General features: G+C 40.3%; 1 protein-coding gene across 3 annotated transcripts; it reads right to left on the bottom strand.

The window, feature by feature from the left end:
* Positions 1–2,418: 2,418 nt before the first annotated feature.
* LOC104017968 (iron-sulfur cluster assembly 1 homolog, mitochondrial) lies at positions 2,419–11,817 on the bottom strand. Of its 3 annotated transcripts, none has more exons than XM_087760466.1 (4): positions 11,719–11,806; positions 10,082–10,135; positions 8,218–8,323; positions 2,419–5,894 (listed from the first exon to the last, which is right to left on the bottom strand). In XM_087760466.1, the coding sequence occupies exons 1-4, from the start codon at positions 11,779–11,781 to the stop codon at positions 5,746–5,748; spliced, it is 372 nt and encodes a 123-aa protein (XP_087616592.1). In that variant the 5' UTR covers positions 11,782–11,806; the 3' UTR covers positions 2,419–5,745. The 3 variants fall into 3 exon arrangements, with proteins under 3 accessions (XP_087616592.1, XP_087616593.1, XP_087616591.1); XM_087760467.1 differs by having other exon boundaries at positions 11,728–11,795; XM_087760465.1 differs by having other exon boundaries at positions 2,639–5,894; positions 11,674–11,817.
* Between the last annotated feature and the right edge of the window lie 1,287 nt (positions 11,818–13,104).

The following is a 13,104-nucleotide window of genomic DNA, read 5'->3' as shown; positions in this document are numbered from 1 at the left end:
TCTGCCAGGTGCACAAGAAGCTGGGAGGGGGCACAGCCAGGACAGCTGACCCAGACTGGCCAAAGGGCTATTCCATACCATATGATGTCATGCCCAGTATATAAACTGGGGGGAGTTGGCCGGGGGGCAGTGATCGCTGCTCGGGGACGTGCTGGGCATCGGTCTTCAGGTGGTGAGCAATTGTATAGTGTATCACTTGCTTTGTATATTATTATTGTATTTTATTATTATTATTATTATTACTATTTCATTTTACTTCAATTATTAAACTGTTCTTATCTCAACCCACGAGTTTTCTGACTTTCACCCTTCCAATTCTCTCCCCCATCCCACTGGGGTGGGGGGAGTGAGCGAGCGGCTGTGTGGTGCTTAGTTGCTGGACGGGGTTAAACCACAACAGTCCTTTTTGGCACCCAACGTGGGGCAACTGATACTGGCACGGGTTGGTACTCTGGTTCAGCTGCAGTGCCTGTCGTTGCATTTCCAGGCTCTTGACAACATTTGGTGGTCTCTCTCAATCTCCTCAGTATCATGAATACAAAAATTTATCAATTATCTCCAGCATATTTCCAAAATGTATTACTTTCCCTCAACATTCTGAATCTTCACATAACAGGAAAATGGAATTTAGCTTTAAAGCTGAACAGACCCAAAATGTGGCATAAACATAATAGACTAAGACATATTAGTATCATTAGATAGGACTGATGTGGAATGGCCAGGATATTTCATCGATTCATAGAATGGTTTCGATTGGAAGGGACCTTTAAAGATCATCTAGTCCAACCCCCCTGCCATGGGCAGGCACATCTTTCACTAGATCAGGTTGCTCAAAGCCCCATCCAACCTGACCTTGAACACTTCCAATGATGGGGCATCCACAATTTCTCTAGACAACCTGTTCCTTTGTAACATCACCTTCATCATAAAAAAATTCTTCCTTATATCCAATCTAAACCTACCCTCTTTCAGTTTAAAACCTTTGCCCCTTGTCCTGTCACTACAGGCCCTGGCAAAAAGTCTGTCTCCATCTTTCTTCTAAGCCCCCTTTAAGTATTGAAAGGCCGCAATAAGGTCTCCCTGGAGCTTTCTCTTCTCCAGGCTGAACAACCCCAACTCTCTCAGCCTTTCCTCATAGGAGAGGTGTTCCAGCCCTCTCATCATCTTTGTGGCCCTTCTCTGGACCTGCTCTAACAGGTCCATGTCTGTCTTGTACTGAGGACTCCAGAGCTGGACGTAGTACTCCAGGTGGGGGTTTCACAAGAGCGGAGTAAAGGGGAAAGAATCACCTCCCTCGACCTGCTGGCCATGCTTCTTCATATGCAGCCCAGGATACAACAGCCTTTCTGGGCTGCAAGTGCACATTCTCAGCTCATGTCCAGCTTTTCATCCACCAGTATCCCCAAGTCCTTCTCTGCAGGGCTGCTCTCAATCCATTCATCCCCCAGTCTGCATTGACACTGGGGATTGTCCTGACCCAGGAGCAGGACCTTGCACTTGGCCTTGTTGAACCTCATGAGGTTCACAGGGGCCCACTCCTCAAGCCTGCCAAGGTCTCTCTGAATGTCATCCCTTCCCTCCAGCAAATCAACTGCACCACTCAGCTTGGTGTCATCTGCAAACTTCCTGAGGGCTCACTCAATCCCACTGTCTATGTTGGTGATGAAGATATTAAATAGCATTGGTCCCAGTACGGACCCTTGAGGGACACCGCTCGTTACTGGTTTCCACTTGGACATTGAGCCATTGACTGTAACTCTTTGGACATGGCCATCCAGCCAATTCCTTACCCATCTAACAGTCCATCCATAAAATCCATATCTCTCCTTTTTAGAGGTCAGAATGTTGTGGGGGACCATATCAAAGGCCTTACAGAAGTCCAGGTAGATGACATCTGTAGCTCTTCCCTTGTCCACTGATGCAGTCACTCCATTGTAGAAGGCCACCAGATTAGTCAGGCAGGATTTGCCCTTAGCGAAGCCATGTTGGCTGTCTCTAATCATCTCCCTGTCTTCCATATGCTTCGGCATGTCTTCCAGGAGGATCCGTTCCATGATCTTACCATGCGTGGAGGTGAGGCTGACTGGCTGGTAGTTCCCAGGGTGCTCCTTTTTACCCTCTTTAAAAATGGGCATGATGTTTCCCTTTTTTCCAGTCCCCAGGGACTTCACCTGACTGCCATGACTTTTCAAATATGATGGAGAGTGGCTTGGCAAATACATCAGCCAATTCCCTCAGGACCCTGGGGTGCATCTCATCAGGTCCCATGGGCTTCTGTATGTTCATGTTCCTCACGCGGTCTCGACCCTGATCTTCTATGATGGGAGGGACTTCACTCCCCCTTCGGGGGAGCCTTGAGGTTCAAGGTCTTGAGAGATGTGGGAAGAGAGATTACCATTGAAAACTGAGGCAAAAAAAAAAAAAAGCTGTTGATTCTCCGACTCAAATTGCCTATCTGATTAAAAAAACCCCACACCTTTTATGCAAGCAGTTACTTTGATTGAAATAATTTTCAGCATCAAAATATACCAAAATGATTTTTTGGCATATAGAAGTTTTTACAATAAACATCTGACTATTAGAATTTTTACCCTGAGAACAGTGTGTGGAAAAGCGTAACAGAAGTCTATGTATTAACAGCCCCACCCTTCCAGTATGTGTAAATGCCTTCCTGTACTTGGTAGTTAATACTTTTTTCTTTGTAATATATTCTTATACTATTCCAATAGTGTTAATATTTGGAAGTATTAAATATTTCTCAGAAATATTAAATTTGGCAACAGGCCTAATGCTATGCCACAGTGCTTGTTTTTTCTTGTAAACAATCATTTCAATAGAGGAATATTTCACCAACAGGCAACATTTATTATTATAACTGAGAACTCTACATAAAGTATTATACAAAGTTATAATGGACCAATCAACAAACCCATGTTCCTATATAACCGTTATTAGCATTTTTACAGAAGTTTAATATATTGTGCATTAGGTGTTTTAGTAAATTGACAAATGAGGGCATTATTTCAAGGAGCACAAGCTTGCATTGAAGGCATGTATACAAAACACATGAAAGTATGCTAAATATGCCAAAAGCCTAAAACCACCTCAAAACAAAATTAAATGTATAAAGTAACAGCATTCTTAAACACCAGTGCTACATTCCTAGTCTTATCTTCTAACAAGAAACAGAGAAATGCAATCTGAAAAAATGCCCTTTATCTTTGAGTTTTAGAAATACAACCTCAACTATATCACATTAACTGGATTTTTTTCTGCAAGACTGAAGGACTTACGGCATTATAAATTTACCTAGCCAGTGTATTACTAGTTCTTCCTGAAGTACTATACAAAATAAAGTAACTGTATATAACAGTTGACTATTAAAGGAACAAGTGTTTTTCCATCACAAAGTGATATAGTATGCGGTTAAAATTCATGTATGTAATATTAAACTATACCTGTGGAAATTTTGACTTTCTACTCCTGTGCACTCAAAAAAATATATCAAGAACGATTTTATTTTCATTTTTAGTCTTCCCTCTACACCTTTCCCTCAAGCATGGTCTACCTAGCTGCATTCCTATGTCTTCAGCATGTTAGTACTCCAAAGTTGTCATACCCACATCTATGAACAATTCTCTAGACCAGTGTGACCTCTGGATTTTCCAGCCTCAGTATTCAGTTCCCTCCCATTTCAATACCTTCCTGTCTGACTAAAATATCATGGTCCCTTGTTGTCCACTTGTCCTGGTTTCAGCTGGGATAGAGTTAATTTTCTTCACAGTAGCTGGTACAGCGCTGTGTTTTGGATTTAGGATGAGAATAATGTTGATAACACACTGATGTTTTAGTTGTTGCTAAGTAGTGCTTACACTAGTCAAGGACTTTTCAGCTTCCCATGCTCTGCCAGGTGCACAAGAAGCTGGGAGGGGGCACAGCCAGGACAGCTGACCCAGACTGGCCAAAGGGCTATTCCATACCATATGATGTCATGCCCAGTATATAAACTGGGGAAGTTGGCCAGGGGGCAGTGATCGCTGCTCAGGGACTGGCTGAGCATCAGTCAGCAGGTGGTGAGCAATTGCATTGTGCATCATTTGTTTTTATATTCTTTTATCATTATTATTTCTTCCACTGCTGTCCTATTAAACAGTCTCTATGTCAACCCATGGGTTTTACTCCCCCCCCCCCCCGATTCTCTCCTCCATCCCACACGAGCAGCTGTGTAGTGCTTAGTTGCCGACTGGAGTTAAACCATGACACCACTACATATCATTTCTACTCTTTTGAATAACTGTTCAGATCAGTTGCCTAGACAGACAAGTTCTCTTCTGCACAAGTGAATAGCTTAGCTAAACAATGTCACTTTTAGACAATCAGAAAAACAGGGATATAAAAAGGATGGAATGATATTGCTATAATACTAGCTTTAGGGAAGGCCCATAGAGAGGCTTCTGCTTCTGCCTGAGCACCAGTGGAGGAAGTGCTGAAGACTTATCAGCTTGAAAGGAGGATGGGCTTGCAGAACAACAACTCTGATTATGAGAAAATAAATTAGTTTAATTTCCAAAGAAAAAAATGGCCTCCTATAATCATAGGATTTTTAATACAGTCAGTAATTAACATTTTTTTAAAAAAATAGAAGCCTTTTAAAATTATAAGTGGTTTTCCTGTTAGCAAGTTAATCTCATGAGAGTAGTTAAACAGAAGTTACCATTAGCTTTGTAAGTGGAAAAACCCTAATACTGAGTCAACTTGCTAAATAGAGCAAGTTGTAACAAAATTAGTAACAAATATTACTACAAATAGCTAATGAAAGTTATGAGATTCCTTCCTCCCTCAAAAAAATATGTTCATAGCTTTTTGTGCACAGACTGCATATGACAGTATATACACATTCTGTGAACACCGGTAATCAGAATTTGAAGGCAGTTTTACCAGTTTTGTGATTTAAGTCAGTCAAGACAAATAGAAACAACAGAAACAAGAAGCCTGTATATATTCAGCTTTAATATTTCAGTGCCTGAATATATTTTGTTCTTGAAAACCACCTAGTAACTACAGCAGAGACTGTGCCTTCAACAAGGCAAGGAACAAGACTGAAGTTGGGTTAGCATATTTTGAACTATTACTAGTAGCAGCGCTATGGCAGCCTACTGTTAAATTTGCACATGAACTGCTTTCTGGACTTCCCTAGATTTATGGGTAAATAAACCACCAGACAAGTCTATACATAAAAACATCAGAAACCTAATAAAACAAATTATTTATCTACATAATCATAGTGAACTTTGAAGCTGAGGAGTGTGTGTCTGTGTATATAAATATTTAAACACAAACATAGAAGTGGTATTTTTTTTTTCAACTCAAAGCAGAATAAATAGGCGATATATTCTCGCAAATGGCTTTTGGATGGGGAAGTGCAAGTGGAGTGGACAAAGAAAACGGCAAAGGAAAAGAACAGTGAGATTTTACTTCCATGGTACATGAAAACACAGAAATGCTACAGCACTTAAATGTTCTTACCTTCTGGGTCCCAATTAATCACACATTACAGTGTAAAAACATCAGTGCAGGGATTTAACACACAATTTAAATTTTCAAAATTAATTAACTTTATTTTCCTTAATGGCATCCACACTTTGCACAGCCTAAGAACCTGAAGAAAATGCATTTGCTTTTGAAAGCCACATATTCAGCAAGTGTTTTATGGCTTTCAAAAGTCAAAGAAATAGTCCTGAAATTTCAAATGTTAAAGCTTTCTCCACAGCCACATGTTCCTTTGATGTTTGGATTATTGAAGACAAATTCACTGGACAGTTTGTCTTCCACATAGTCCATTTCAGTTCCTAGAAGTGTCAGCTGTGCTTTCTTCTCAATAAAGATTCTAATCCCTTAAAGGCAACAAAGAAAAATATTACATACAGCAAAACCGTTCATCATTCACTTTGAAATGTTGTTCCAACCAGTGATAAAAGTGGAAGCTAAATACAAAAAAACCTGTCAATATAACTCGTTTTCCCTAGCCTAAGATAGGGCTTTTATTTTTTTCCTCCTTTTTTTTTTTTTTTAAACAAAATTCTAGCAACAGTCTAGTGCTGGTATTTGTGTACATGTGTGCATTTATTTTCATTCGGATTTAAAACCATGATACCCAGAGTAATCAGTTATAGAACTTGGGAATGAATCTCAGCTTTGATACTTCCTTTCCCACGCATTATAGTCAGTAACCCATTTACTGCTGTTCTTAAAGCCTGTGCATCCAACAACATGTAAAAAAACAAAACAAACCCACAATCCCTATAAATCCAACTGAAGAACCCTTCTCTCATAAGGAATATTCTTTGCTCTGCCAAAATTATTAGGTGCACATGAATTATTAGCAATATTGAATCCTATACTAAGGTAGATGCGTGAACTTTTGAAAATATCATAACCTTTAAGGACTAAGAATTAGTAGTTCATCTGCAGAACTACAAAGATCTCCTTTTTCTAAAGTATGCAAAGTATTACCAGCCTGGAAAGTTATTGAACTTTAAAACTGCAAGTATGGTATAAAGTGGTTAGTATGAATAGACTGCTTTAGCTGTCCATAGACTAGGAAATAATAAAAATAAAAATTTAAAAATAGCATCAGTAGCAGCAACAAGAACTCATTAAATTATAGGAGAGTGCTGGAAAGCTGTTTCATCATAGTAGAAGTTGAGATGAAACACTTCAGTAAAACAACTCAAGTCTGTGGGCAACTAAGTTGAACCTCCACATTTTTCTTGGTCAACCTGGACAGTAATACACAGGGAAGGCTAAATCTAATGAAAGAGGACCTGAACCCTGAAGCAGAATCACAATTCTGTATTAAGCATCAGAACTTGCTAACTAAAAGCCAGGAGAATTGGGTTGGTATCCAATGCCACCAGCTCACTGAGCAGTGCGCTATATAAAAGTCAGATCCTTCAGTGGAAAGCTGTCTAGAAGCAATCAAAATAAAACAGAAGGCACACAGCTACAACTGAAACATCGTCTGGCTTTAGAGATTAAGGCCTCTGTCATGACTGAGGGAAACTGCTTCCATCTCCCTTAAGAACCAAGCCAGGAACTGCCTTCTGAAAAATGTGTTTTCAGCCCTGTAAAGCCAGAGCAGCTCTGGAGTCAAGCAGAGGCAACTGTAGGAGCCAGCTAAATCTGAAGTCAAGAAGCACCTGCAAAATTAGGTGGCAGTCCTGACCTCATCTACTCTATTTCAATTTAATCATTTGCTAAAGTTCCAACTAATTTTTTAAGACAAAAAAAAATTATGGAGTTGGTCACAGATATTTTCAAGGCAGCTGGAATTTGAGCTCTGCCAAGTAGCACAGCTATGTAAGAAAATAAATGTGATCTCCTACTCTTATTTGAATCTCCTACTTTGCCACCAGTTGAAAAGTAATCTTTCTGGATGCAAACACAGCACAGTTCAATAACATATAAAATAATAGCAATTTTTAGAAGAACAGAAACCAAGACAAACATTATTATGCCTTTCTAACAATTCATGCTTGACAAAAATATCACTGAGAAAAGTTTCTATAAAAATTGGAAAGATGTATGGAACTTTCAGTACTTTAATAGACCTATAATGGGACTACTCAATGAAATTATCAGGCAGCAAGCCTAAATACCAACCTAAGAAAATGGTTTCAAACACAATGCTTAATTAAAATTATAGAATGCATTGTCACAAAACAACATCAAGATCAAAAGCATAAAGACATTAAAAATAAGTCAATTACAAGGCTAGTTATAGAAGACAGTTGGAAAAACTCTTTGCAAATAAAACCTTTACTTTGCCAAGCCTTATTTTAGGTATGTTAGTAAAGTATCCTCCTGTCCGTGCCTTGTTCTGTATTCTCTCAGATATTTGCTATTTGCCACCTCCAAAGACAGGAATAAAGGGCTAGGCCATTTATTCTGACCCAGTATAGAGACTTTTTTGTTGTTATCATAGGGAACTCCAACTTAACCAAACACAGGCATGAAATGAAGGTTGGATCAAGGATATTCCTTGTTTCCTCTACGAAGCTGCAGATTTTAACTAACTGATTACTTTTACATCTTCACAACAGAAACTAAGGTGTTACTTGTTACTTTGAAGTCCTAACCTGCCCCTTGGCAAACCTGCAATTAGGCTATTCTTCTCCCCCCCCCCCCCAGTTTTGCTTTACTGCATCAGAAACTCACCATCTTGAACTACTTCTTCATCGGAGTCTCCTTTTGACTTTGCATATTCTAGTGCGTAAGAAAGTCCATTGCATCCTCTTGTACGAACACCTACTTTCACACCTACCTAAAATAAAACATTTATTTTTTTAAACCTATTCTTGAACACCAAAATAAAAAGTATGCAGAACAACAAAAAGCTGACATTTATTCTCCCTTGCCTCAAGGTGAGTGTTAAAACAGAAATGAACTAGTTTAATGGATTAAAAGGTAACATTTTTCTCTTATAAAATTGACTACCAAGGTAAATAGCAGACACCAGATGTTTGTTACTGTGGACCAAGCCCTAAAGCATGTTAAAAAAAAAAAAAAAAAAAAAATCTAAGTAATGAACTGTCGACACTCCTTGGTGCTTGATCTCATAAGAGTCAAACTTCAAGGACAGATATTTTTGCAACTACAAATGAAAGTTTATTCAGATGGTAATTCAGGCACTATTTTAAGATTGTTGACAGTAACATAATTATGAAGTTGTGAGGCCAAGTCAAGGGCAGTTGCTAGATTTTTACATAACTCCTATAATGACCATCAGAAATCTACTACTACAATCCAAAGTTCTGAAAACATTAAGATCTTCATTATGTACATTACCGTTCACACTTAAAACTTAATCCTCTCCTTTTTGCAAGTAAGTTTATTCATTTACTGTGTTAACCAATGTTAAAGTCCAACCTAGTCAATATGTTTGTGGATAATGGATATGGATAATTTGCAATTATCCAACACGACCCTGTGAGTCAAACAGAGCACCTATGCAAGTAAAGAGCTGAGTAAAGACTGTAGAAGGTTGATACAGGTTGTTGAAAATGAACTGGAAAATTATTTGTGCACAAGGATCTTCCAAAAGTATCTGTACCACTTTCCACACACAAATGCTTCAGTACATAATTTGAGAAGTATAATAATCTATGGAACCAATGTTATGATTAAAAACGTATCAAAATGTATCGCTTGATGACAAGTGGAACCTCAGACAAACAGCACTCGTTCTTTTCAGACTAAAAACCCTCCTCTACAAGAAGGGCTAGAAATAATGGGTTGGAAAACATGAACACCATTTATAACAAAGGGGATGACTGATCAGCTAAGCTGTAGGCTTTGGGCTTCCTTAGGATGGTTTAAAACATTAGAATGAAGAGTCTAGTTAGTTGCAGAAGTGCAGGAAGCAAAAGAAACAATGGGTTTTATACAAAAGTTGAGGGAAATAATCTTCTTGAACTAGTACTTGCTGTAAAGAAGAAAGCCTAATGCTTGCTTTTATAATGGTTAGAAAGCAAGACTGCGTGCTCTTCCTAAGAAGAAAAGATAACATTCTCAATCAGCTATTTGTTAAAATACTGATTATTTACAAAAAAGACATTGGCAAATTTCATAAGAATGATACCTTTTCCAATGGGTATGAATCTAACATTATTATCTATTTCACAACCAGAATGCCTTCAAGAATTTAATAACATCTTAGTATCAACAGCTGAAGATCTCTAGCCCTACCAGAAGTCACCACTATGCCATACTAGAATAGTTGATTAAAATATGGCTTAGAAATATTTTTCAAGCTTAAGGTGGCTTTTTTTTTTCCTTCAGTTTTACCCATCTCAGAAGTAACTGTACAGTGAAAGGTCATTACAGTCAATTATTTTCTGCATTTTACTTTATATAGAAATGAAGCTTGATAAACTTACACAGTCCCATCAAAAAAAGACACCAACATCTCCAAGTTTTTCAGTGTTTATTTCAAGCTGCTAGGTTAGCCAGAAATGCTTCATAATAATCAGGAGTGCTAATACCTTAGTATAATCTGCAAGATAGCCCCGTTTGCACTTACATGCTCAGGTTTATCTTTAAGAAGCTGTTTTATCTTCTGAACAGCTGATGGGGTCTGAAAGACAAATATATGCATATGATTATATGTAGTTTAAAAAAAAATAAAAATTCAAGTATGCTACACGCTTTGTAATACATGCGAGTCACACACTGCAAATAAAAAGTTCTCTTTGTGCAATCGAATTTTGTCTTAGTGTACAGTTAAGTTTTGTCTATCTGCAAAGTCCACCTACAGCACCAACCATCTGACACTGTCAACTAGCCTTTCTTCTACTTGAAACTGATGCCTCAAGATACATACTGCAAAATTACTACAACTCAGTTAAACAGTTCTGTTCTGGTCAAAATGTTGTCATATATGCATTACAGAAAAATCAGTCAGGCACAGAAATGTTTATTCCCTTCTCTTCCCATTAACTTATGAGGGGAACTATGACTTTACAGAAGATAGATCTATATGAACTATGAGTTTATCTAGTTACTGCAGAAATGCAAGACTATATACACAAAATATACATAAAAGAGTTCCCCTTACATGCTTACAAGTTTCCAAGATATTGAGTAAGATCAAGTTTTTATTACTAGCAGATTCAAACACACAAAGCAAACTTCTACTAGATTTTCATTAGAATACCTTTTCTAATTAGCACTATTAATGTTCAGTTGCTACAAGATCACTACAATACAGGAATTACCTGCCCAGAAAAATGACTGAACTTGACATACTTAGTCTGCCCCTGTCAATGCAGGGAATCCTCCCTCTGGAGTAAGCCTTCCCAACTGTACGGCCTCCGCAATACTGCCACAACTAGTAAATGCGCTTTCTCAATTAACACAGGAATACAGAGTCTACTTGGGAACAACTTACTCGCCAGTTTCTGTACTGAATTTCCATTCTACAAAATAAATATACTTCTTAGAGTGACTGTGCAAAACACCACCCCATATGAAAGCAACCGCACCGGTCTTTCCCCCTTTTCCCGCTGCCTGCCGGCCGTTATCAGGCCAGAGACTGCCCACCGCTAGCACACCGCACCGCAGCTCGGATTTCTCCAAACTCCGAAACAGTCCCGCTTTCTCTAAGCATCGTCTCTACACAGGCGCAGATGAGGAAACACCAGAGCCTTCTCCTCACGGGGAGCACAAACACCCCCGGCAAGCTCACAAGCGGGAATAGGTCCTTTCCACCTCCTCATAGACCCTTCCTAGCGACCAAATCTCAACACCAGCACGCAGCTGGCAACCTCGGAGGGTTAAAAGCGCTCGCCCTCAGGCCTACGGCCCTGTGCAGCGGCAGCACTCAGAAGCGCCGGGCGCAGGTTCGCCTGCTGCTGGGCCAGGCGTGCAGCACCGCCAGCCACGTACACAGGCTCGACAGCACGACCCACGCCGTCCCACTGCCACTAGCAGCCTAGAGGCGTCGGCGTAGCATCTGCCTCGGGGCGGGCAGACGGTCAGGCTGAGGGAGACCCTTCAGCCCAGCCCTGCCCGTGGGCACAGTTCTAACGCCCGCTCTCAGGGCAAAGGCACAGGGCAGAGAGGCCCGTAACCAGCATCCCACGGAGCGGGGCCCGCCACGCCTCCAGCACTGACCAGGGTGAGGGCAGCGCGGGTAGCCTGGATCTTCCTCTTACTCACGGCCCGCACCGTAGCCCTCACGACGGACGAAGCCATGACCATCTCAAACCCTTCCTCTCCCATCTGCCATAGGCACAGCCGACATGACGCCACGACGCATAGCGCGCTCCCTGCGCCCACCCCTATTGGGCAGCAGCCCATGATTGGCAACTAGCAACGGCTCTGCCTTCTTCCCCGGCCCGGCACACCCCCAGCTATTGCCGAGAGGGAGCTGTAAGAACCCCGCTGCCAAGCGGTGTGTACGTGCCTTTTTATTTTAAACTCTTAGACGTTGTGCACCCAGGAAAGGAAGGGCGTTGCACGCAGGAGGGCTGTTCGCAGAGATGAGCAGGCGGGTGGTGCTGAGACTTTCTCAGGGGAGCAGGAGTAGGAAGCCCTTCCCTTCAGGCCTCCACTGGCAGTCCCGAGGGGAAGGCAGGGAGAGGGTAAAAAAGAAATCTCCCCTTTGAATTTTTTCAGGAACAGCATTAGATACTAGTTTTTAACTCTATTCCACCCCCACCCCCCAGACTCCCACTAAAATCGAATTAGTATATAGTCCACCTCTCCATGTCTACAAAAAGCATAGTAAAAAACCGTAAAGATTTATTGATGATAACATAGAGAAACATTTTAAAGCAGATTGGCATAAGGCTATTCAATTTTAAACGTTGGCATCTCAGGCAAAATCTAAGCATAGAATAGTGTAGCTTTGGACAAATTATTTAAATTATACAAAACCAGGAAATGATCACCTGTAGGACAGGGTAAAGTTGATGTATCACAGCTGGATAATGAATGCATACAGTATATGCATAGAAGCAAATATTTTTTCCTCTGTATGTCCTCTTCCCCTTGAAACTTCCTCTTTTTTTGCTCCCCTTTCCTTCTGGATTTATGTCCAATAGTGGTTTGGTGACTGCACTGTGGTCACAGACTTCAGGCACTCTTCACCACTTACATGGGCCTAAGATGCATGCCTGGTTCACGCTCATGTTATTTCTTCCAGCCCCAGAAGATGCTGAAAGAACTGTATTCTGCCACTCCCAAACTGCTTGTGGCAGCCCTGTGGAGGTACATTGGGGTAACTTTTGATACTCGGGAGAAACCTTGAGAGCCTTGGCACAAGAAGAGTAATCACATTGCTTTAATTTGAATGATGGCTACACCAGAAGGAAAAAAATTGCCTATTTTTCATTTCCTTTGACAGCATCCTTAAACATGCTAGACAATACTTTAAACCTATATTTACCTTTAATTTACGAAGTTCAAACACAAGCAACACTTCTGCATCTCATTACTGGATCTAGTTTAGGTAACAGACTCATTGCATGCTTAGCCAGTTTTAGATAGCTTAATAGTAAACATGCAGAATTTTTTTCTTTTTTTTTACATACATAATTATGC

This window comes from Nipponia nippon, unplaced genomic scaffold (assembly GCF_047370975.1).
Source record: "Nipponia nippon isolate SJK-2023a ecotype South Korea unplaced genomic scaffold, ASM4737097v1 scaffold_22, whole genome shotgun sequence".
NCBI classification, from domain to species: domain Eukaryota; kingdom Metazoa; phylum Chordata; class Aves; order Pelecaniformes; family Threskiornithidae; genus Nipponia; species Nipponia nippon.
This window is presented reverse-complemented; position numbering and strand designations above follow the sequence as displayed.